This window comes from Lipotes vexillifer, unplaced genomic scaffold (assembly GCF_000442215.2).
Source record: "Lipotes vexillifer unplaced genomic scaffold, Lipotes_vexillifer_v1.1 scaffold443, whole genome shotgun sequence".
Classification (NCBI taxonomy): Eukaryota; Metazoa; Chordata; class Mammalia; order Artiodactyla; family Lipotidae; genus Lipotes; species Lipotes vexillifer.
The window spans coordinates 2,642,901-2,668,987 of NW_006779163.1; the positions used below are offsets into that span (position 1 = coordinate 2,642,901).

Sequence of the window (26,087 nt, forward strand, 5' to 3'; positions counted from 1 at the left end):
TTAGCAGACACCCACTGAGCAGCTGCTATGTGCCAGACACTGCGGTTGGGACACCACAGAAGCTGCTGCCTTTACTCTCCACGATAAAAGCCCTAAGGCTCACGGCCTTTGGTGCCCACAGGACCCAGCTGCAGCATGGAGGGTGATTCTCCAGGCTGGGCTAGCCAGGGCCAAGTGGGTGGGCTCCCGAAGCCCTAAAGCAGCTCAGAGGTGCACGGTGCCTGGGATGTGGCCCTTGTGTCAAAGGCTGCAGCCGCGGGACCTCTTGGCCAGGTAAATGTTCCAGGTCCTTTCCTGGGCACACAAAGCTCTGCCTCTCACTTCCATTTCAAGTTCTGCCTTCCTGCTTCCTACTTCGTTATGCTTTATGCTCCAGCAATGCTGAAGCTTCCAGAATATACCATGTTGCTTTAAATCTCTGTGCATGGGACTTCCCTGGTGGTCCAGCGGTTAAGACTCCGCACTCCCAATGCAGGGGCCCCAGGCTCGATCCCTGGTCAGGGAACTAGATCCCACATGCTGCAACTAAAGATCCCACACGTGGCAACAAAGATCCCGTGTGCCGCAACTAAAGACCCGGCGCAGCCAAATAAATAAATAAATAAATATTAAAAAAAAATTTCTCTGCATGTTTTGTTTTCTCTCTCTGGAAAGCCCTTCCCCTGTTTTGCCATCTGGCAAACTCCTACTGATCCTTCGAAACCCAGTTCAGACATCATTGCCTTTGGGAAGCTCTCTGGCTTCTTTCCCAGGTGAGTTTATCACTCTACTCTCTACGTTACACGCCTCTTATTTTTGCAGTGACCTCATTTAATAGACCAAGAACTCCTTGGGAGCAGGGGCCATCTTAGTTACCTGTGGATTCAAATACAGAGCTCAGTGCTTGGCACCCAGTAGGTGCAACTTCATTTCTTTCTTCTCTCTTGGGAGAACCACATTTCATAGTTTAAAATCACCCAGGAAGATATTTTACACCAAAGATGCTCACATCAAAGTCAAGTCCCAGAAACTACCATCGCACTTTGCACATCAGAGGGAATTCAATCCGGGTTTCTAGGTGTGGATTAATTGGGAGCTTGTCCTGGGGCAAGAACGAGAGAGTTTACCTTTCAGCTAACAGGGTTACGGGCTGAGAGTAAATTATACGGTCTCTGCCATCTCCGGCCTCCACTCCCTGCGACCGACTCAGGAAGGAGGAGGCGATTAAGGCACATTTGCTGCCAACCTCAGAGACTGATAATTACATCCCCCCAATGAACTGGGGCTCTGACACGTGCAAAGGCAGGAGGGAGACATGTCTGGCCTGATAGAAAAGACAAAATTAAGCAAGGCCACCGTGCTGGGGGATGATGCTGGCGTTTCAAGAGTTCACTCAAACCAGGGGAGGCTTGTGAGCACAGAAGGTGGGCAGAGGGAGAGGGGCTGCCCAGGACTTACCACAATGATGTTTTCATGCTCTTGGGTAGTCAAGTTTGTGTTCTGAAGGATGAGAGGAGAGAGCAGGAGGAAGACAAAGCAAAACACACTATTAATAAAATGGAAATTGGGAGATTGGGACTGACACATACACACTACTCTATATAAAGGAGAGAACTAATAAGGACCTACTATGTAGCACAGGGAACTCAATACGCTGCAATGGCCTATATGGGAGAAGAATCTAAAAAAGAGCGGATATATGTACACGTATAACTGATTCGCTTTGTTGTACAGCAGAAACACAACATTTTATATCAACTATATATATACTCCAATAAAAATTAAAAATAAATTAATAAATAAAATGGAACATTTGCATCCCAAAGGTCCAAGCAGTTTCAAATGCTTTCAGCCTCTCGGACAGAGGGCACTTGTCACTTTTTCTTAATTAAATAGATCAGAAGACCCTCAAAGGCAGGGTTGGAAGCAGGGGAAGGACGGCTTCGGGGCAGGAAGAATTGAGTTCCAAGTCCCTGTTTCACCACTGGAGTGACATGACCTTGGACTAGTCACTTCTCAGTGAGACAGTTTCTTCTTCTGTAGATGGGCCTCCTCTTTGGGCTTAAACTCATGCTTGGCCCTTGTCATAGTGACACACGCCACTTGGAAGCCAGGGGGCAGCTTCATAATAAACATGTAAAGAAACAGACTTTCAGGCCTTGACTTTGTGCCAGGTAGTCTTTGGGGAGCAGCACATGGAATATTTCAGTGGTTCCCAAACTAGGTTCCCAGGGAACACTAGTGTTCCACGAGTTGGCCCAAGATGGTCTAGCTATGTTTAAATTCTAGCAATCAACTTGCAAAAATATTAAGCGGAATGGATTAAACTTGCTAAATTTCTAGGGTTTTTTTTCCTCCCCACCCCCACACCCCGCAATCTGGAATTTGCTTACACAGCTGGTACCTGGGACCACCATCCTGTGTATGCGAATGAGGATGTGAATGAGGTGGCAAATGAGACAAGGGATGAATATGCAATAAGCAAGAGACAGTGAAAAAACCTCAGAAACAGCCACTATTGTCTTTTTTGCTAGTGTCCTGGTGTGTTCTGCTCTGACCATCTGTCTCAGTGGACACAAGCTTTCACTGGTGTCAACTCTTATTTCCTAACAGCCATGTTTGCTGTTCATAACGCACCTCCCCGTTGGGCAGTAAAGCCCAAGACCGACTGTTCCCGGGTTCTAGAAAGAGCCCCACGGGCTGAACAGGTTTGAGAAGTGCCTGTTATCTGATGCACTTACACCAGCTACAAGTGGAAGAAAAGCTAGTGAGCTGTGGATTTCCTTTTGTCCCGTAAGCTGGCTGCCCAGGGGGTGAAGGCGGCACAGAACCATGGTCAGTGCCTGAGTGCCACGAGCGTCCAGGTTCCCATGGAGACTGCCTGACTTATGTGCTTAGGATCCAGAACACGCGGGAGGATGTTTTTTGGATTCTAACACCTTTTCCTTTTTGTGGATGTTGGTGTGGCTTGAGCACCCTGTTTATGACAGATTATTAAACACCAGCCATTTTTCAGCCGAGGGCAGATGAAAGCCTGGCTTTGGTCTTTCCTACTCCCTACACCTAAGGCACTGTTGTCAGGGCTTTGCTACACTCCTCCCACCCATTTCCTGTTCTTGGGATAGGTTCTATTATCCCAATGACAGATAAGCAACCAGTGGCTCACCCGGGAGCACAGGTAACAGGTGGTAGAGTGGAGATCTGACCCCTGTCTGTCCTGTTCCAAAGCCTATACCGCCAACCACTGAGCTATACAGCTCAGTCCATGCGAGGGGAGGTTCCATCTTTCAGGCTGCCGTGGGAAGTCCGAAGGGACCAGCCATCCCTCACCACACCCATGCACCTTTCCAGGAAGAGCCTCTGGCAAACACAGGTGCTGTTTCTTTGGTCCTAGTCACCGGTGATGGCACCTGGCACTCTGCAGGGAAACTTCTCTGTACTAAAGCCATTTCTGACCCCGGGGTGGAGGGCGCTCACTAACAGCCACTGCCCTGGAGGGGACACTTGAATCCTGAACCGAGCGGCCACTCCACACACTCAACCCAACAAAGGCCTGGGAGGGTGGGGATGCCAGCTTTAACAGGCCTGTCCTCCTCTTCCCTCCCTTGGGATCCTGCCCACCTTCTGGTTGCTTTGGTGATGCCTGGATTGGGCAGACCTGGGCCTGGGTCCTGCCTACCCCTCATCCAAGTGACCCTGGGCCGGCGACTTAACCCCTTGGAGCCTCCGTTTACATTTCCGTATGTTTTACTACTTAACCTTGCACGGTCGCTGGGAGAAATGTAAAAGGGCTGGTGTAAATGCCCGCCACTGTGATCGTCACAGAGCACGTGTTCAAAACACGTCAGCCTCACTCGGAGAGGCGTTAGCCTCACTGGAGGGGATGCCGCCTGGGCTGCGGTCCCAGCTCTGTCCCTCGCAAACGGCAGCTCTTAGCAGTAAATTGGGGATAACACGGACCCCTGGCCTGACTCACAGTCGGTGCATAGCAAATCCAAGCTTCCTCCTTATTTTTCCTTTAAATGCCTCTGTCTCTCTACCCTAGCGCTTGGGATCAGCTGACTTTGAGATCCTTGATCTAAAGCCTCAGAAGTGTGATGCAAAGCCCACGAGCACGTGGTCACGTGAAACATATGTGAGACGGGCAAGAAATCCCACCAGAGGTCGGCCACAGTGTCATCTGCCACCTTCGCCATCGTCCTGATGACAAGCCTGATTTAATGATGGTGTGATGGCGGCTGAGACTGGTGGGGTTGACGGGGTGGGTGATGCAGCTCTGCAGTAAGAGCCAGACAGCCTTAAGGTGAAACTTCCGGCCCCACTGCTTTCTCGGCAGGTCACTCGGTATCTCTGGGCCTCAGCTTTCCCATCTGTGAAATGGAGACAGCAAGGGCTGTCTCTCGGGGAGCGTGAGGATTAGATGGGATGCTGTGTGCGTGGCACCCGGCGCCTGCCCAGCACGTAGCAGGTGCTTCCTGAGGGCGAGCTGCTTCCCCTTCTCCAGATGAGAAGCCAGTCCCAGGCCTGCCGACAAGCCCTTCCTGCTCAGGTGGGAAGCCTGGACTCGAGGCCGGGTGTACGGCACAGGCCTCAAATCCCAGACCTCGACCGTGATTCATTTCAGAGCCGGGGTCTTTACTCTTCCGTGGGACGAGGCTGGTCTCCCACCCAAGGACAGACACGTCCTCTGCTCCTTTGCCACCCACTTTCTACCTCTCGCTCCCACCTCCTCCCAGGGCGAGGGACCCTCTCAATTCAGCAGACATGGAAGGCCTGGGCCAGTTTCCTGGACCAACGGGCAGTGACCAGCCTGGGTCTGCAGAGAAGGCGGAGGTTCTAGGTAGCAGGGAACTTGTGCCGGAGTCGGAGGGAGGGTGGGAGAAGCCATCAAGGGCGCCGGGGCAGCCAGAGGAGCAGGGGCTGCTCCCTGGGGAGAGGGGCAGAGAGGTGGCTCTGCTGGCCACGCACAGCTGAAACCAGGAGTCATCAACCCCAGTGTCCCTAGAGGGCCAGGCAGGCAAATAAATGAGAGAAGTATTAATATCTGTCAAGTGCTTAAAATAGCGCCGGAGCACAGTAAACAGAGAGATGTTTCCGAGCACCCCTCGCCCTCCATCGGGCAGCCTAACGGACGGATTAAAGCCTCATGTCCCCCTGTCTTTCCTGCCAGAACGTAAGCTCTAGGAGGGCAGGGGACCATCCTCATCCAAGTGCGCAGAACCGCACCTGGCACACGGCACACACTCAAAGTGTGGGGCTGCCCGGCAAAGCCGATGGCTCAGGTGGGTGGCACTAAGCAGCCAGCTGCAAACTGCTGCTGGATTTTCTGACCGTTTTTAAAGAGAAGCTGGAAATTCCTATTTTGTTGTGAAATCTCTCGACTTTTAATATCCTGTGTGAGTTGAAGGACAGCTATGGGCTGTGAGGGATGATTAGAGCGGAAAGCCATGTCTGCCTGGACCTCCAGCGCTGGCGGGGGACGGGGCGGGGGGAGACGGAGGCGGGCCAACGCCATGGGTATAGGAAGGGCAGTCTGGGGGCTTCACGGACGTGTTCCCGCTCAGGAACGAACTAGAGAATTCTGAAAGCAGCTGCCATCATCACCAGCGGCAGCCCAGCTCGGGCCCAAGAGCAGCACCCACCATGTCCTCCCTCGAATCCAGTCTTGGGGCACAGCAGGGTGGCAACCACTCTACCAACGTCCCTGGACGGCTCAGCTGGAAGCACCGGGGGCCAACCTCCTTCTCAACTCCCTCGTGTCGCTGGGGGACCACTCACCTCCTCCCGCAAAAGGGAGACAACACAGACTCAAATTCGATTCTGCTGCTTGGTACCGGGTGGTACTCAGCAGGTGTAAAGGAAGACGACTTCAAAGTGGCGGGGGGTGCGTGGGTGGGGAATGGGATGGCACAGTGCGAAATCAAGCCAAGGGGAAGCGTTACCTCTGAGAGCAGTTTCGAGACGATTTCCAGTGGGGCTTGGTTGATGGAGTCATCCTGCAGGGGGGACGTCAGAGCCATGTCCACCAGAGTTCGGATCTCCTTCAAGACGACTTCCCAACGGCTTGGGTTACTCAGGACTTTCTTGTATTTGTAAATCTTTTTCTGTTTGGGAGAGAAAAAGAGAGCCACACGTGTTATTAACAGGCCAGGGGTGGAATATACAACACGATGAAAGAATCAGATGTACTGGATGTGAAAGGCCCCACACCTGGACCCCTCCCCGCCCCATCAGAATCCGACTCCCGAGGAAGAGACAGTCTTGCCCCAGGCCTCCTGAACGCCAGTAATTTCCACTCCTTTTCCAATGACTTAAAAAAAAAGATGAAGCTATTTATCCTTCAGGTTGTATCTTTTGCCAAGCTTGTTCCCCAAGTATTCAAACGCAGTAGGAGGGGAAGCATTCCGGGTCCTCAAAGGCACTTTCTTTGCGTTGGAGGCACTGTTTCTGCTCACCCTGACCCTAAGGGGCCCCCTTGGAGACTGTGCTCAGCTGAGAAACCTGACAGACAGGCTTGGGGCCTGGAATTCAGCTCCAGCCCGGTGGGGACCGAGCCCAGAATGGTCCTCAGCTTCCACCTGGGGAGTAAGATGCGTGCGTCCTCACCTCCGCATCCAAAGCTGGCGAGCGGCTGGGGCAGTGGCCGCGGCTCTGTCCATATGAGGCCGGGCTGGTTCCGCCCTCTGACATCATGGAAACAGAAGCCCTCTCTGAGGCCAGAGGTCCCAGCCTGCGCTCCCCCGGCTCCGCAGCAGCCTGCCCCACTGCCGCCCGGCTTGCCTGGGCATCTCTCCCTCTAACTGGATAAACTTCATTAAGTGCTCTGCTCCTTGGGGAAAACCTAATTTTAATGTCACTGAGCCAGCAGCCAGCTGGGTGACATGTCACAATCTCTGAACCAAAGTCTGAATGAGGGCAGGAGGAGGTGAGGGTCCCCCACTGGCCCCACGGCTCAAAGAGAAGCTTGTAGGCCACCAGTGTCTCCCCGACCACTTAGTTTCTGAGTTAAGAATTACAAAGGGTCTTAGAAGCCAAGGCCTTAAAATGAAGCATTTGGGGGACAAATTCTGCATCCAACCGGGTAGCTCTCTGTGCTGAGTGAGGCGTGGTGGTGGAACAGGTGGTCGACTGTAGGATCAGACAGGCCTGGTTCTTCCCATAAAGTATTTCACCTACGGAGCCTCAGCCTCGTCTTCTGTAAATTATGCATGAAAATACCCTGTGGCCTCTTCCAATGTGGAACCCTTATAAATCCTGGACCCAGGTGGTCCCCTCTCTGTATGGAGTTATACTCAAAAGCGTAGTCCAAACAGCACAACCACATAACCCAAAGGGAACTCGCGATACTCAACCTGCCTCTTCTGAAAAACTTTAAAGGAATGAAATGGACAACCCTCAGTGATACGGACAGCATCCTGTTTTTTTCTCCCATGTTTTTCCCACACTGCATGATGTTCTGGAACCTCTTATTTGCTAATCATGCCCCGGAGCCACCACCATCACCCATGTAGTTAACAACACCTAAGTTTGTTTCCCGTAGTCATCCCAGATCTTTCTTATGTCAATCTCCGTAGTCTGCCTCTCCCTCCTTCTCTCTCTCCTTCCACACACTCTCTGCCGGGCCCACCGCCTCCCTCCCTCTCTCCAAGCTTTTTTTTTTTTTTTTTTTTTTTAACATCTTTATTGGAGTATAATTGGTTTACGATGGTGTGTTAGTTTCTGCTTTATAACAAAGTGAATCAGTTATACATATACATATGTTCCCATGTCTCTTCCCTCTTGCATCGCCCTCCCTCCCACCCTCCCTATCCCACCCCTCCAGGCGGTCACAAAGCACCGAGCTGATCTCCCTGTGCTATGCGGCTGCTGCCCACTAGCTATCTACCTTACGTTTGGTAGTGTACATATAGCCATGCCTCTCTCTCGCTTTGTCACAGCTTACCCTTCCCCCTCCCCATATCCTCAAGTCCATTCTCCAGTAGGTTTCTTCATGACATTTTTTCCCCCCTTAAATTCCATATATATGTGTTAGCATACAGTATTTGTCTGTCTCCTTCTGACTTACTTCACTCTGTATGACAGACTCTAGGCCCATCCACCTCGTTACAAATAGCTCAATTTCGTTTCTTTTTATGGCTGAGTAATAGTCCATTGTATATATGTGCCACATCTTCTTTATCCGTAAATAGAGCTGCAGTGAACATTTTGCTACATGACTCTTTTTGAATTATGGCTTTCTCAGGGTATATGCCCTGTAGTGGGATTGCTGGGTCATATGGTAGTTCTATTTGTAGTTTTTTAAGGAACCTCCATACTGTTCTCCACAGTGGCTGTACAATCTCCGAGCTTTTGACGTGAAGACAGCACAGTTTTCATCAAGTGGGGAACGGGGAAGAGCAGAAACGTTTGCTTGTCAATCATTTTAGATCCTATAAGGGCTGGAAGGAACGCATGGGAACTCCTGTTGGGGGTGGGTGTTCAGTGAATCATAAATACACTGTTGATGGAGATGATGGTGACAAGCAGTATTTGCTGAACTCCGTGACTTTCGTGATGAGGCGCACCTAGGCTCTTGAGGCTCCCCTGGGACCGTAACCAACCTCAGTCCCAGTTACCTGACTGGTGTGGTGAGCCAGGAGCATGACTGGGTCTATACAAATACAAAGTGCCCGAAGTCTGAAGCGGCAGAGACACTTCCCAAGCCAAGAAGCTGGCCCATCCCCGAAGATGAACACTCCTTTGAGTCCTGGACACTGCGGTTCCGCTCTGGGCCCAGAGAATTGCTTAATTTTTAAATGACCATGAAATGGTCACAGAAACTCACCGTATATTCAGCCCCAAAGAAAACCACAAGGACGCACAGCCGTGCATTCCCACAGTAGATTCTAGACTGGAATATGGTCTGCACTTTAAGCGCCCTCTCTTGTAATCAGCTGCAAGTTATTTACTTTTGAAAGAATAATGACTTCATTCTTTTTGTGCAAACGAGGCATGCTCACTGTAAGAAATGTAAACCACACTGAAAAGCACAAAGAAGAGGATAAGTGAAAAAAGGTCTCGAAAATCCCACAACCTAGAAATAGCCATCATTAACCTTTGGTGAACACTGTTCCAGCTGGCCCTCGGTTAAATTTCGCCCGTGGTGGGTGGGCGGCCGTGAGTTCGGCCCCTGAGTCCTCAGGACCCACACTCGATGTCGCCGAGACAGTGAGGCCCAGGTGAGAGGGCCCATCGGGCACCGCCTGCCCCAGCGAGCCCCTTCACGGGCGCGCCCAGCCTCGGGCTCACAGACACAGCCCCCTTGACAGGCCGCGGAGGTCAAAAGCTTTCCCACGAGCCCCTGCTTAAGAAGCGTCCCAAGGAGAGTGGTTACAGAGGCTGCACTCAAGACCAGACGTTCCCAGGGGCTGACAAGGGCTAATGTTTAACGACCCGCCAGGCACTGTGCAGAGCACTTCTGGGCATCATCTCACTCCACCCTCACAATAACCCCAGGAGCTGGGGACCTGCCATAGGCCCTGGGAGCAGAACCGCAGACAAGGACGCGAGTGCAGATGGTTTATTTACTGGGGAGGTGATGGAGGACACATCAGTGCAGGGGTGAGAGTGAGACGGGAGAAGGAGGCAGTCGATCACCGCCAGAGCAGCATCAAGTGTCAGGACTGGGCAACAGGCAACGCCACCACTGTGGGGACGAGGCTGAGTCCTGAGGGGGCCTCTGGGAGACAGCGTGGATCACGCCCTGGAGTTGACCCACCCAAGGAGCAAGGAAGTGGCACTGTTTACCCACCAACTTCCCGGACTTCTGGCTGCCCTGTGCCCAGGCCAAAATGCTCCCACAGCCAGGAAAAGACGTGCCCCCGGGGCAGAGTCACCATGTTTAGGGTGAGCAGTCTTCAGGGCAGAGCGATGCCAAGAGGTAGGGCGTCTGCAGCTTCTGCCCCAGGCTCTAGTTTCCTGTTTACACACAAGACTACCAGGGCCGGGAGGCGACATGACTTGCCCGAGGTCACACAGCTAGAAAGGGGCAATTCACAAGTACACACCGGCTCTGGTGGACCCCAGAGGTCTCCCTCTTTCCATTACATGGCTCAGGGCCAGCGCAGATGGTGGAGAGGAGGCGCAGGTTCACCAAGAGACGCTGTGAGGAAGGCTGCAAGAACGCTCGACGGTCTGGGATGAGGGCTAGAACACGTCTCCAAGGCTCTGAGAGCTGGTGGGAGCAGCAGGGGGCCAGTGCAGCTGTGACACCGTGGTCATGGGGTGTGGGCAGGTGGCTGGCTCCCGGAAGAGGCTCTGAGCCCTGGCACAGGGCAGCCACAGGACAGAGGGAGGCCTGCCCAGGACCGTGGGGGCCTAGTCACTCTGCCTTGAGTGACAAATCAGCACATTTCATCCCAGGAGCTCTGCTGAGCTCATCTGGTGATGAATCACGGTGGCACTGTGTTGGGGATCCCTCTGGAACCCTGACTCCCAGAAGCCCGGCCCTCAGCTTTGCCCTATGGTCCCTCCACTGAGCCCATGTCACCAGAAGGGGCGGGTGACCTCTTGCCGTGTCTGGAGTGGATGGGCTGCTGGATTCCTTTGACAGGAACCTCGGAACTGTCTCCCTGCTTGTTTTTGTGTACGAAAGCCAAGAATGGTCTCACATTTTTCTTTAAGGGTTGTTCAGGGGAAAAAACCAACAACCAAAAAGAATACGCAACAGAATCAAATGTAGCCCACAAAGCCCCAAACATTTGCTGTCTGGATCTTTAAAGAAAAAGTTTGCTAACCCACGGCTGGAAAGGTCGAACCCCACCCAGCCAAGGAGTAACGCAGCACAACGCAGCTCAAGATCAGGGGCCATCAGGGGAACACAGGTTCAAACCATAAAGAGACACTGCTCCACACCCACTAGGCTGGCTGGAACCAAAAGACAGGTATCTCCAAGTGTTGACAAGGATGCGGCGAAAATGGGATACTTGTGCATTGCTGCTGGGAATGTAAATCAGTACAGCACCACTGGAAAACAGGTTGACAGTTTCTTAAATCATTAAACATAAATTTATCATATGACCCAGCGACTCTGTTCCTAGAAATCTACTCGAGAAAAACAGACTCTACATAAAGACATGCACATGAATGTCCATAGCAGCACTATTCATAACAGCTCCAAAGTGGAAACAACCCACATGTCCATTAGCTGACGAATGGATAAGCAAGACATGGTATATCCAGACAGTGGAATAGTACTTGGCAGTAAAAAGGATGGAAACACTCATATGTGCTACAAATATGGATGAATCTCACAAATATGTTAAGTGAAAGAAGCCAGATGCAAAAGACTTATTGGAGGATTCCTTTTATATGAAATGTCTAGAAAAGGCAAATTTATAGAGACAGAAAGTGGAACGGTTATTGCCTGGGGTTGGGAGGTGGCAACAGGGATTATTAGGCTGCAAACAGATATGAGGGCATTTTTAGATGACGGAAATACTCTAAAACTGCACTGTGATGGTCGCACAACCCTGTAAATCTACTAAAATCATTGAATCATTCACTTACAATACGTGAATTTTATGCCATGTAAATTACACCTTCATTAAGGTGTTAAAGAAAAAATCCCAACCCAGGTGGGTGGAGGACATCAAAAAAAAAAGTCAGAGGCAGTATGGCTTCATGGTTAAGAGTGCAGGTTTTGCAATCAGCAGACTTCAGTTCAAATCTAAGCTTTACTTCATCTACCCATCCACCTATTCACTCATCCATCCATCCACCCATCCATCCATCCACCCATCCATCCACTCATCCATCCATCCACCCATCCATCCACTCATCCATCCACCCACTCATCCACTCATGCAGCCATCCATTTATCTAATCATCCAACAACAGTTACTGGGAACCGTCTAGTATGGTGTGGCAAGTACTGAGTTAAGTCCTAAGGATACCAATGATGAGCAGAGCAGACAGATCCCAGTGCTTGTGGAACTTACAGCATATTACTGGCACCCTACTTTCCTCGTCGGCAACGTGGCATGAGAACAACCACTATCAAAGGCTTGCCATGCCCATTCCATGAGATGACATATATAAACACTTAGCCCTGTTCCTCGCAAAACAGCAGCGCTCATTCTTATCACCCACCAAGTCCTGTGGGTGAGTGATCCAGAGCAGGCAGGACTCAGGGGGGCTCCCGGCATCTGTGACTAAGCCCCACCCGCTCCCGAAACAACAGAGCCAGCAGGAAGAGCCAGCCGCTCCTGCACTGCAGTCTTCGCCCTCTGCTTATCAGGAAGGGGGCGTTACCTGGGCAACATCCGCCATCTCTCCAGCAAATGCTGCTATACCGCAGAGACAACCACAGACGCCCGGGTTCTCCGGCCCGGGAAAGTGGAGCCCGTCGGCTCCTCCACGGGAGACAAGCTGCCCCCGGGCAGGCGCCCCTCTCCAGGAGAGGGTGTGACTCAGAATGTGCGGGCACCACGCCTCCCGCTGACGGGGCGGTTGCTCTGCCGCCTGCTGCAGCCTCCGAAGCTCGGGCTCACGCTAGCACGCATGCTCCCCCCACCCGTCATTCAAGGAGAGGGCGCCCCTGGAGCCAATGAGAAAAAAGAAGCCCGGCGGGAGCTGGGCTGGCTGTGACAACTTCTTTCCAGGGGGTGTCCCGAAGCTGTGCTGCCCGGCACGAGAGCCAGCAGCCCCAGCCCCGTGTGGCTACTTACACTGAACCTAATTAAAATGAAATACAACTGAAAATTCAGCGCCTCAGTCTCACTAGCCGCATTCCAGCGGCTGGACAGCCACACGTGGCTAGAGGCTGCCACACTGGACAGTGCAAATAGAGAACATTTTCATCACTGCAGAAAGTTCTATTGGGCAGGCTGTCCTAAAGTCTTAGCATGCCCTCTGTCACCCACGCCCCAGAGGACCAGTGACGTGCTCGTTGCCTCTCTCATCACTCAGGCAACGCCTGTTTGCTGGGGCCAGTATGTGAGCGGCACCCTGCCCATCTCCTGCAACTTTCCCTCCAAGGCCTGCAGGGGCTGTCCCCAGATGTCCTTTGCACACCCAGGGAGAATGACCAAATGGGTGACTTCTTTGGCTTCCCTGATCCTAGAAAGGGGGGCCTCTGACCTCCGCATTCCTTCAAGACTCACTGGGGCTATGGATGAGTGTGCCAGGTAACTCACCATCTCTGCCAACCCAGTGTGCTTCTGGGGGCACACTTATAAAAATTCTCCCAACCACCCAACAATGGGAGCAGTATAATTAGCTTCACTTTACAGATAAGAAGTCTGAGGCTGAAAGAGGTTAAGTCAAGGAGCTAGTAAGAGCCAGAGCTGGAGTTGGGACCCAGGTATAGCCGGATCCTGAGTCCCCGACCACCGTGCCACTCTGAGAGGCACACCTGAGTGCTTTCTCTGCCTTGATCGATGCTGCTGCCTCCCAGTTCCAGACGGGCTGCAGCTGGGCGTCTGGATGACATCTGCCTGGAAAGCTGGGTCCTGGGGAGACGGGCAATTTGTTTGAAAAAGGGGGAAGAGCATGGCACTCTGCCCCCTAAGTGCCCACTGGAGGCAGTCTCCCTGCAGTCATTACTGCTTCCAAGGAAACAGCAGAAACTCGGGCACAGTGTCCCGCTCATCGTCTCTGGAGCATCGCCTAGTTGCCTGGGCAACCATGCATCTGGCTGGTGAGGAGATGTACTGGTCTTGGTGCCAGGCTTGCAGCTGGGTACCGCATCCTACCTGGCTCTTAGGGCCTGCTGCAACCTTGGCAAAATCCAATCATCCCACGGATCTGACTGACTGCACTGAGAAAATTCTAGGTGGCTGTTTTCCTCACTGAGCTCTGGCTCCTTGGGGACAGGGACCATGCCTTGTCTGTTTCTTTCTTTTTTTTTTTTTTTTTAACCTTGTCTGTTTCTTTACTGTTCTGTGTGGTGGCTGGAACGGCTGAGGGCACATGGAAGGTGCTCTCAGTATTTGTCAAAGGGAAGAGATTTAGAATCAGAAATAATGGTTGGGCTTCCCTGGTGGCACAGTGGTTAAGAATCCGCCTGCCAATGCAGGGTTCGAGCCCTGGTCTGGGAAGATCTCACATGCCGCGGAGCAACTAAGCCCGTCGTGCGCCACAATGCCTGAGCCTGCGCTCTAGAGCCCGCGAGCCACAGCTACTCAGCCCGCGAGCCACAACTACTGAGCCCGCGTGCCTAGCGCCCGTGCTCCACAACAAGAGAAGCCACTGCAGTGAGAAGCCCACACACCAAAGAGAAGCCCTGCAACAAAGAGCAGCCCCCGCTCGCCACAACTAGAGAAAGCCCACGTGCAGCAATAAAGACCCAACACAGCCAAAAATAAATAAATTTAAAAAAATGACACCTGTTCTTTAAAAAAAGAAAGAAAGAAAGAAAGAAAGAAAGAAAGAAAGAAAGAAAGAACGGCCAACGTGTAGGAAGTGCTTCCACTGTTGTCAGCTACTACACCGAATCCTTTAACCCTCCCAGCCCACGGCAAACGCAGGAACTACCTGCAGAGGGAGCTTGTTAAAAGGCAGATTCTTAACTCGGTAGAGCTGGATGGGGCCTGGGAGTCTGCACTTTCCGGTAGCTTCCAGATAAGAGAGATGCTCTTGAACCCAACCCCAGGTGCCTCATCTGTTCCTCCCTAGGAGGCACGCTTGCTCTGTCCCCATGATACAGAGAAGGGGGCAGTGAGGGAGTGATACCTTGCCTGGGGTCACACAGCTGGTGTTGTGAGCTATGTTCCCCAAAATGGTATGTCCAAGTCCTATAACCGCTGGTATCTGTGGATGTGACCTTATTTGGAAATAGGTCTTCACAGAAGCCATCAAGTGAAGGTGAGGTCATGCTGGATTAGGGTGGGTCCTTATAAAAAGGCCAGGGGAAGACACACACATACACAGGGAGAGAAGTTAGGTGAAGGTTGAGGCAGAGACTGAAGCAACGCCTCTACCAGCCAAGGGACGCCAAGGAGTGTAGCAACCACCAGAAGCTGCAAGAGCCAGGGAGGGAACCTCCCTTAGAGTCTCTGGAGGGAGTATGGCCCTGCCAACACCTTGATTTTGGACCTCTGGCCCCAGAACTGTGAGTGGTTACATTTCTGTTGTTTTCAGCCACCCAGTCTGTGGTACTTTGTTATGGGAAACTCACACAGCTGGTGAGCAGCAAAGCAAGGCAGACCCCAGGGAGCCTGGCTCCTGGTCACCCTGCTGGTCCGCTTCAGCCCTTCGAGCTGACCCTTCCCATCCTTTTATTTTATGGAGGTGACGGCCAGGGTCCCTGTTCTCAGCGGCTACTCCCAGCTTACCCACGGCTTGGAATCGGTTAGGTTTTCTCTTGCTGGGGAAAGAGAAAACCTTCTTGCTCCCTCGGGGTTGGAAAAGCTGGCGTCCACACTTGACACCTGCCTCCAGCCCATCACCCGAGCGCAGAAGCCCCTGGTCCTGTGCTGCCTGCACACCTGGGCGCCTGCACCGTCACTAATGTCACGAGGAGCCGCCTGGACACCCAGAGAAGCTGCAGAGGGAATTCCAAGGAGGATTCGGGAGGACGTCAGCACAGGGCTGGCTTAGGGTCCTCGGCAAAGAGTCAGGAGGTGGGCTCGGGCTCAGAGCAAACAGCCTGCTTTCCTTTTGTTTTTTTTTAATTGAAGTATAGCTGATTTAGAATGTTTCAGGTGTACAGCAAAGTGATCCAGTTATATGTACATAATATCTATATATATTTCCAGATTCTTTTCCATTATAGGTTATTACAAGATATTGAACATAGTTCCCTGTGCTATACAGGAGGTCCTTGTTTATTTATTTTTTATATAGTAGTGTGTACATGTTAATCCCCAATTCCCAATTTATCCTCCCCACCCCTTTCCCTGTGGTAACCATGTCTGTGAGTCTGTTTGTTTTGTAAATAAGTTTATTTGTATCTTTTTTTTTTAAGATTCCACATATAAGTAGTATCATACGATATGTCTTTCCCTGTCTGACTTCACTTACTATGATGATCTCTAGGTCCATCTATGTTGCTGCAAGTGACATTATTTCATTCGTTTTTATGGCTGAGTGATATTCCATTGTATATATGTATCACATCTTCTTTATCCATTCCTCTGTCAATGGACGTTGAGGTTGCTTACTTGTCTCGGCTACTGTAAACAGTGCTGCTGTGAACATTGGGGTGCGTGTATTTTTTCGAATTACAGTTTTCGTCTTTTCCGGATATATGCCCTGGAGTCGGATCGCTGGATCATTGGTGGTTCTATTTTTAGTTTTTTCAGGAACCCCCATACTGTTCTCCATACTAGCTGTACCAATTTACATTTCCACCATGAGTGTAGGAAGGTTCCCTTTTCTCCACACCCTCTCCAGCAGTTCTCTTTCTTTCTTTCTTTTTTTTTTTTTTTTGCGGTACGCAGGCCTCTCACTGCTGTGGCCTCTCCCGTTGCGGAGCACAGGCTCCGGACGCGCAGGCTCAGCGGCCATGGCTCACGGGCCCAGCCGCTCTGCGGCATGTGGGATCTTCCCAGACCGGGGCACGAACCCGCGTCCCCTGCATCGGCAGGCAGACTCTCAACCACTGCGCCACCAGGGAAGCCCTCTCTTTCCTTTTATGAGGGTTACACATCTGCCAATGGTTGGCAACCCCCATTACGCCAGCTGACAGCCCAGGGTTTCCTACAGCCAGGCACTGTGCTAAACTCATCCCAGAACAACTGTCTCAGGGTTCTCAATCCTGGCTACGCATAAGAACCATTTGGGAGGCTTAACAACATTCCAATAACAGAGTCCAACCCCAGGCCAACCTCATCCGGCGGCTGCTGTGGGCAGGGCGCAGCCGAGGCATCTGGTTCTTTGGGCACTGGTATATTTTAAAGTACATCTGAACACCAATGGGCACAACAACATTATTCACAATTGCCAAAAGGTGGAGGCAACTCAAGTGTCCATCGACAGATGAATGGATAAACAAATGTTGGCTATGGATACAATGGATTATTCAGCCATGAAAAGGAAGGGAATTCTGACACCTGCTACAACATGGGTGAACCTTGAGCACATAATGCAAGTGAAATAAGCCAGTCACAAAAAGACAAACACTGTAGGTTCAGTTCACAGGAGGGTATACCTAGAGTCGTCAGATTCATAGAGTAGACAGAATGTAGAATGCAGGCTGCCAGGAGCTGGGGGAGGGGGAAGGGGGAGTTCGTGTTTAACAGGGACGGAGTTTCAGTTTTGCAAGATGAAAAAGTTCCAGAGAAGGATGGTGGAGGTGGCTGTACAGTGTGAATGTACTTAACGCCGCAGAACTGAACGCTTAAATCTCCAGGTGACTTGAGCCTGCAGCTAGAGGTCAGCCCTGGTGGTCCAGTCTAAGGTGGCAGATGTGACCCCTGCACGCTGTACAGACGCGAGACCCCAACAGTAACCTGCTCTGGGTCAAAGCGGCTGTCTGGACCAGGACCCCTCCTCAGGGTCACCTCATTATCCCGAGTCATGGTCAATGAAAAGACCGTGAGCTGCAGACCTAGGTACAGCCCTGGACCTGCTCTCAGCTTCTGGAAATGCTCTCCTGTCTCCACATGGCCTAACTCCAGGGGCTGGGGAATGGGCAGTGCCCAGGGTGGGGCTGCACGCACCTTCCGGCCTGGTCACAGCCCTCTAGGGAGGCTGGGGGCTCCCCAGTCCTGCTCAGCACACCTGGCGCTACACCCTCACTGCCTTTGCACACACGCCTCCACCCCCGTCAACTCCTGGGGTGCTCAGAGGCTCGGTCACGACCCTGCTGTGGCCCTCAGGTGCGTGCAGAGTGGCGCACCTCTGCATTCGGACTTCTGCTGCTAATAAGCTGTGCAGCCTCAGGCAAATCATATCACCTGTCTGAACCTTAGTTTCCTCATCTGTAAAATGGGGATAATAGTCGCGCCTGCCTCTTGCGGCTGTTGACAAGATTAAATGTGATATTTCATGCTGAATCTTACAGATGCTCAATAAATGGTAGCTACTCAGTCAGTAGGACATCGATTAAAGACAGTTAACTGCTGAGAAAAAATAAAGGTGACTAGAAACCCCTAAATGCCCATCGATAGGGAAATGCCTGAACAAACTACACCCACATGCAGTATCACACCAGACAGAAGTTAAAAGGAACGAAGGCAAGCCAACAGACCTGCCACGGATTCCACCCCCACGACCCGCGTTAAGTGTAGAGGCAAACACACACACGTGTATGTATATATTTACATGCCTACGCTGCACATATATGGGTGGGGAGGGGAGGACCAAAGAGGGGGCTGAGGAAGAGCTTCAGCCTTACCTGAAATGTTTCAAACTGCTGCAGGAAGCCATAGCCGTGTATTATACATTTAATTTAAAAGAAATACAATTCCCAGGATTACTTAGTTTTTGAAGTGATACGTGTTCACTGGAAAACCAGAATAGTACAGAACGGTGTCCAGGAAGGGAGTAATAAAGGGCGCAACAGCTCAAGGTGTGGGCTCACCGCCTGAACATCTGTATGCGGGTGACCGTCGCTCCACGGATTCTCTTTCTGTGCACATGCATACCCCTGCCATAAAAGTGTACATAAATTTAGCCCATATCGCACGTGTTGGCTTTTTTGTTTTTAATTTATTTTCGGCTGCGTTGGGTCTTTGTTGTTGCGTGCGGGCTTTCTCTAGTTGCGGTGAGCGGAGGCTACTCTTCGTTGCGGTGCGCGGGCTTCTCATTGCAGTGGCTTCTCCTGTTGCAGAGCACAGGCCCTAGGCGCGCGGGCTCCAGTAGTTGTGGCACGTGGGCTCAGTAGCTGTGGCTCGCGGGCTCTAGAGCGCAGGCTCAGTAGCTGTGGCGCGTGGACTTAGTTGCTCCGCGGCATGTGGGATCTTCCCGGACCAGGGCTCGAACCCGTGTTCCCTGCATTGGCAGGCGGATTCTTAACCACTGCGCCACCAGGGCAGTCCCTGTTGGCTTGTTTTTTAACCTCACCTCTGCCTCCCCTGCATCTCTCCCACCCCAGAATCCATGCTAAAAACAAACCATATGGTTGGCAAACATTTTCTGTAAAAGGGTCAGGTAATAAATATTACAGGCTTTTCTGGCCACACTCTGCTGTTGTAGTACAAATGGGTGGGGCTGGGTCCCCCCCAAACCCCTTATTTACAAAACCAGGCAGTGAGCCCGATAGTCTGTCAATTCAGACTATCATACATATCATATGTATGATACATGATACCGTACATATGATACATATCATATGATATATGATATGATACTGTACATATCAATTCAGATGTTCCTCCACGGCCATACGTTAATCAAACGCAAATATATAGAGAGATATTCTTTGGTCCTCAGCTTTTGTTGTTTTGTTTTACGAAAAGGGCATCACATTATACGTGGATCTCTGCATCCTGCTTTTTCTCTCTTAACACCTGGAAGTGGCCCCATGTCAATCAGTATAGATTTTCCCATGCTGTGTGTTTTTATAAGCCACCTGCAATATCACCGGGCAAAGGTAGCATATACGTTTAGAAAATGAAAAATCAAGCCAACAGGAGTCCTCTCGCCTGACCTCAGCCTTCTGTGCAAATCCTCTGGGAGGTCTTTCTGGCAGCAGCCATCGGGCGCTGTGACCGCCATACATCAGTGACCGGGCGCATCCCTGACCAGACAGCCGGGCCCCTTACCAGGCACTCTGTGTCAAAGAGCTCTGCTCCAGGGGCCACTGCCTGCCCTGAGGCGGCCCCCTTGGTCCAACACGGACTTCCGCGGTTCCCGAGATCAAAGCCACCCCCGCCCAGGCTCTCACATACCCAGAAACGTGTCCTGATTCTCCTTAATTGTAAACTCGACCCAAGGTGTGGGTGAGACCCCACCTTTAACAGAATGTTTAAGAAGATCCTATTATTTTCCTGTAATGATTTTGCCAAAGACGTTAGTGGTGCTGGGAACCCCGTGCAGAGCCGAACCACGTCCTGAAGAGCACAGTGGGGCCACTTGTTAATCAATAGCAGGAAAGGCTGTTTTCCGAGGAAACACCCCCGATTGCTAGCAACTCACCAAATAAATGAAAAAATGCAAAAAAGGTGGCAGAGGCTGCTTTTCCTCTGCCGTGTGGGAGAGGCCGGCCCGAGCGAGTTGGGCTGCCCTTAAGGGCAGAGGATAGCACAGGGCTGTTGCCCTTGGGTCCGATAAAGGGAAAGGGAAACCTCTGCCCCAAATAAGGAGTTCTCCCGCTTGGCTTCAGACGGTAGCATCTCAACAGGGGCCTCCGCTGTTTATTTGGCTAATAACTTTATCTACTGCTCGAAGCACGTCAAAGGCATCCGATGCGTTCATCCCTTTGTGTGGGAAGCCTCTAGTCCTTGTCAGGCTGCCGCCTCTGGGCTGGAGCCATGGTTCCTGCCATAAGCAGCCTTAATTTATGAGCACCCTGGAAAAGGGTCCAGTTCCCGAATTAATTCATCCACAGCAGATCGTCAGTGGGCGTGCCCAGGCAGGCAATGAGGGTGTGCTTGAATCAGCGCGGGGCGTGCTCCTGCCTTCACGAGCGGGGGTCTTGTGGGGAGGCAGGATGCACCAGGGGCTGTTCCTTCCTTGCTGAGGAAGGCCCCTCAGACAGGTCCAGGGCAAGGTCAAGACAGAGTCCAGGGGTGGGACCTGGGAGGCATTCACGGCGGTCAAGTCCGAGTTGCCCGCACACGTGGCGGAGAGGCTGGCAGAGCAACCAAGAGCCCTTCCTGCTTGATCGCAAGCCGAGAGGGACCCAGCAACGGGGCCCAAGGGACACAGAGGAGGCTCGGGCCCGGGTCTGAATTCTGGCTCAGATACAGGGGCAAGTTATTTACTCTGAGAGTCAGTTTTCTGGTCTGCAAAATGGGGACGCAATCCTACCTCCCAGGAACTCCGTGTAGACTAAAATCGGGCAGCAGATGAAGTGGCCGGAAAACAGTCGGCACTCCATAAACGTCTGCTGCTCTCTCCCCTTTCTTCTTCTCTAAAACGTTAATTTGTTTGTTTGTTTATTTCTTTTTTGGCCACGTTGGGTCTGAGCTGCGGCATGCGGGGTCTTTCGCTGCAGCGCACGGGCTCTTCGTTGTGGCGCACGAGCTTCTCTCTAGTTGTGCCGTGCGGGTTTTCTCTCTCCAGTTGTGGCACGTGGGCTCTGTAGTTTGTGGCACGCGGGCTCTCTAGTTCAGGTGTGCGGGCTTAGTTCCCCCGCGGCATGTGGGACCTTAGTTTCCCGAGCAGGGATCCAACCCATGTCCCCCCCTCGTTGGAAGGTGGATTCTTTGCCCCTGGACCACCAGGGAAGTCCCATCTTTCCCCTTTCTTCAAGCTGCTGCAGTGGCTCTGCGGCTGTGCTGTGTGTCAGAATCACTGGGGGGCGTGGGAAACACACCCTGCTACACCCTCCTCCCCAGCGCCCCAGTTTATAAGACAGAAGAGCCGCGCATTCCTAGTAAGTTTCCAGGCTGCATCGAGGCTGCCGGTCTGGGAGCCCCACCTTGAGAACTACTGAGCTACAGCTCAGAACCCACGGGGTTCATCGTGACGGAGAGGCCTCTGAGGAAATAAAGACCATCCATGATGGAAAGTTCAACGCAGATGCTGACAAAGACTCCGAGAGTCAACAGATGCCAATGGTCTGCTCCAGTCTGCCACCTTCGGCCATTGCTGAGCTGGCCCTTGATCTCCTGGGGGCACTTTTCAGGGTCCACGTACTCTCGGACGTCTGTTCCAGCCCAGAGGGCAGATTCGGCCCACTCTGCCAAAGGGTCTTATCCACGCATCTGCTCGGTCCCCGCTGTTTCTCCAGCTCCCACCCGGACACAAACCACCAGGGCTTCCTGCCGCCAAGGTCAGCAGGCTCCATCCGGGTGGCTTTAGCACCCTGGACAGGGGCGGGCTCTCTGTCCATTTCAGAGCCTTCTGCAAAACCATCCTTGGGGTCTCAGAGGGACAAGGGCCATGGGACTTCCGCCCTTGCCTCCTGATCAATTAGCCTCTCTCCCAAACCCCTTTCCATCCAGAGAGTTGGCTGCCCGCTGGGTATTTTCTGATTGCCGGGAGAGGTGAGGACCTGATTCCTCTGTGGGGACAGGCACTGCTCTTTCCGGAGGCTCTGTTTGGCCTCGTCTCTGAGCCAACAGGCGGGCAGGAGCCTTGGAGGCAAACCCAGAACGGCAGGCCACCCTCCCCTCCGAGGCTGGCCCCACCCACCGCATGACCCCCCGAGAGCTGCCCAGCATCCCCGGCTCGGGGGGCTTGCTGACCACCACCCAGCTGCGGAAGGGACCTGCAGGCTTCTGTAGAACAGAAGGTCTTCCTGGTCAAGAGATTGCCTCCCATTTATGTTTTTTGTTTTGTTTGTTTGTTTGTCTTGCGGTACGCGGGCCTCTCACTGTTGTGGCCTCTCCAGTTGCGGAGCACAGGCTCCAGACGCGCGCAAGCTCAGCAGCCATGGCTCATGGGCCTAGCTGCTCCACAGCATGTAGGACCTTCCCGGACCGGGGCACGAACCCGTGTCCCCTGCATCAGCAGGCGGACTCTCAACCACTGAGCCACCACGGAAGCCCCCATTTATGCTTTAAAGACTTATTTGAAGAAAGAGAAAGGAATAAAACAAAAATTTGCCTTAAAGGGCAGAAAACAAGTTCACCCGCAAAACGTTTACGTGGAAAACTTCCTTGTGTGGTGCGGTGACTCATCAGCCCCGTCAAAGGGTGTGTGGGATGACACGCTGAAGCCCTGGTCCCCCTCTTCGTCTGGGAAAGAAAAACAACCCACAAATGCCCTTCTTTCCTGACTGTTTGCAGAGTCAGCTGCCCAGGGAAGGCCGTCGTGCAGGGGGCACTGGGGTGTCTGATGTCTCCAAGCCCAGTGCTGGGGCAGCAGGGGGCAGGGAAAGACCTGGGGTCCCAGGGACGTGGTGCAAACCCAGCTCCCCTGCTTCCTGCCCTGCGGCCCGGACAGGTCATTCCACCTGGGGCCCCTGGGCTTCATGTTCTTGACCTTTTGAGTGGGATGGTTAGAGGGATCCAAAGGGGTGAGGATTAGGTACGAGGTGCCTCTCACTGCCTCTGGCCGGTGGACGCGGGCACTCAGCAATGTCTGTCCTTTCTCGCAGAAATTCAGCTTCTCAACAGTAAAAACTGAAAGATCTAAAGTCCCACCCGGCTTGACGCTTGTCTGAATGAAATACTACAAAACCGTAAAAAGAAATGAGGTAGATCTGAATGTGCTGTATGAGCTCGTGTATGAGCTCAACCACGATACGTAATTAAAGGGTAAAGGACCAAGGAACACCCAGTGTGGATAATAAAACCTGTGTGGTGTTTTAAAAGGAATTTTCATAAAACCTTCTGAAGGGCCCCGTGAGACTAACAGGACTGCCTTTGGGAAAATGGAGCTGAGGGAGGAGAGACTATGCATTTTACACCCTTCTATAGTTTTTAGAATTACCGAGTACATGCATAACTCATTGGTCTTAGATGCTAACAGCGGATATCTGGGGAGTGAGGGATTGGCTGGAAAAGGGGGCAGGAGGGAATTGTCCTGGGTGACAGGAACCTGGATGGTGGTGATTCAGGTGACTACACAGTCAAAACTCACCAGACCCAACAGATAAATGTGTGCATTTTGTTATGTCTCAATTATAGCTCCATTCTTTATTAAACTTAAAAAGTGTTAACAAAGGTTTATGGACAGTGGGGAATTTTTTTAGTTTTCTTTGTCCTTTTCACTATTAAAAGAAAATCTTAATAAATGCAATTTTAAATGTCTCACCTTAGTACTCTTGTATACCACTGGTAGGTGTATAAATTGGTTTGGACCACTTTGGAAAACTGTTGGGCAGCATCCACCAAAGGGGACCCTCTGCTTGCCCTACGGCCTGTGCTCGAAAGGCTGTAAACATTCGTTCACCAAGAGACATGTTTATAATGGTTCTATTCATAATAGCCCCAACCTGGAAGTATCTGTCCATTAACAGAATGAACAAATTAATAGTCTATATTCATTTAGCAGAATGCTATGGAGCAAAGCAAGTGAATAAATTACCGCTACACAGGATATTATATATTGCATAGATAAATCTTATAAAGATAACTTTGAGCCGAAGGAGCCAGGCACAGAAGAGTTCAGCCTGTACGATTCCATTTACATGAAGTTCAGGTTCGTGCGAGACTAATCCATGCTGCTGGAAGGCAGGAGAGTGGTTTCCTGTGCTGGTGGGACCGGGGGGGTGGGGGCGGGCGGGTTTGGGAGGCTGGGGTGGGCGGGGGGCGCCAGGGAGGCGGTCATGCTCTGCGTCTTGATCTGCGAAGTTACACAGGTTGATTCTGTGAGAATTTGTGAGAATTCATCCAGCAGCACTCTTTTGATCTATGCACTTTTCTACATGTATGTTATCCCTTAATGAAAAGCTTATTTATAAAACAGACCAAAGGACTTCCCTGGTGGCGCAGTGGTTAAGAATCCGCCTGCCAATGCAGGGGACACGGGTTCTAGCCCTGGTCCGGAAAGATCCCACATGCCGCGGAGCAGCTAAGCCCATGCGCCACAACTACTGAGCCTCTGCTCCAGAGCCCGCGAGCCACAACTACTGAGCCCACGTGCCACAACTACCGAAGCCTGCGCGCCTAGAGCCCGCGCACCGCAACAAAGAGTAGCCCCGGCTCGCTGCAACTAGAGAAAGCCCGCGTGCAGCAACAAAGACCCAATGCAGCCAAAAACAAATAAATAAATTTCTCAAAACAGCAACAACGAAACAGACCAAAGTGCCCCACGTCTATTCCAAAGAGAGCTCCGGTTGGGGAAAGCGGAGACTACTGCAAGGGCTTAACGCCCATCTGGGGCTTCCCGGCCTCTGTGGGCTCAGACACTGGGCTATGCTGCCCACATCCGCCACCTCTCCAGGCCTGAGGTGGCGCCTCCTCCCACCAGAATAAGGGGGTTGGGCTCAGAGACCCACCACCCTGGGTTCAAATCCCAGCTCTGCCTGGTTCTAGCTATGGACAAGCCCCTTTGCCCTCTCAGCTCCTCCTTCAAGATGGGCCTGACTTTGAGAAGACTGCAAGATAGCGCACATCAGAGCCCCCAGCACAGCTCCTGAAGCTAGTAGGTACCTAGTAAGTGTTCTCTCCGTTTACTGTAAAGAAAGCCCACGAGAGCGTGCGCTCTCATCCCCAGGCCATCCTGCCCTCTGCCACTTGCTAGTTTCAATCCCTGAAGCTTCCCTTGTTATTAGTTACAGGGTCCCCGAAGACCCACCGAGGGCCATGAGCTGTGGCTGGGCGTCGCTGGAGGCTGGACTGTGGCCCTCCCCAGGGGACCAGCAGCCTGGGCCCCATGGCCTCCCTCGAGTTCCGTTGACCACAGGTCAGAAGTGGCCTGGCTGGACTCACCTCTGTGAGGGCCTCTGCTCTCTGGGGCTTGGCTCTGCCACCAGCTGCACCTCCCACTGAGGGCCCCCCCAAGAAGTCCTGGACTGTGATGGGCCCCCTGCCTCGTGGGGAGAGCCCCTCCTTCCGCAGTTCTCTGTGGAATCCCTCTGATCCCTCATAGGAAGTCACAAAGCCCTCTTTGACCAAGCGCCAGAAATTAATCTGCATGGAATTCCTGCCTTTTCGACCTGGAGAAAGCAGACCTGTGGCCGGGCCTGTAAAAGGACTGAGGGCAACTCCTGCCCTCCTTGCCCTGCTTCCCTGATTTACCTTCCTGCTCAGAGGCAGGACGGCTGACACTCATGACCTTCCCAGGCAGCGGAGAATAGGAAGCTCAGCAAAGGCTCCCGTGAAAAAGCCCCAAGGAGACATTGGCCAGAACTGACAGGACTGGACGTGGATTCCCAGTAATACTCAAATTCCACAGGTCCAGGAGGTCACTAAAGCGGGTGTGGTGGGAAGCTTTCGCTCCCTTTGTCAACTCAGGTTGACTAGCAGGTACTAGGTGGAGAAGAGTTCTGCCTCAGGGGGAAAAGAGCTCAGTGATTGATTAGTGATGCCTGTCATGGGGCTCACTGGGGGTTGGTGACACGTGTGCTATGCATGTGCCCCCTTCCTTCTAGAGCCCTGTCCTTTGGAACCTTTCTACATAAAGGGAAA

At 52.2% G+C, this 26,087-nt stretch overlaps 1 protein-coding gene and 1 non-coding gene across 2 annotated transcripts in view; one reads left to right on the top strand and one right to left on the bottom strand.

The window, feature by feature from the left end:
* CMIP (c-Maf inducing protein) overlaps nt 1-26,087 on the bottom strand; it is a 249,451-nt gene that overhangs the window by 45,378 nt on the left and 177,986 nt on the right. Inside the window, exons 4-5 of the mRNA XM_007452537.1 lie at nt 5,922-6,083; nt 1,438-1,479 (exon numbers count right to left, since the gene is read on the bottom strand). Of these exons, the coding sequence (XP_007452599.1) occupies nt 1,438-1,479; nt 5,922-6,083 (204 nt within the window). The remainder of the gene's footprint in view (nt 1-1,437; nt 1,480-5,921; nt 6,084-26,087) is intronic.
* Nucleotides 433-505, top strand: TRNAG-CCC (transfer RNA glycine (anticodon CCC)). The gene has a single exon. It is a non-coding gene; the product is annotated as a tRNA-Gly (tRNA).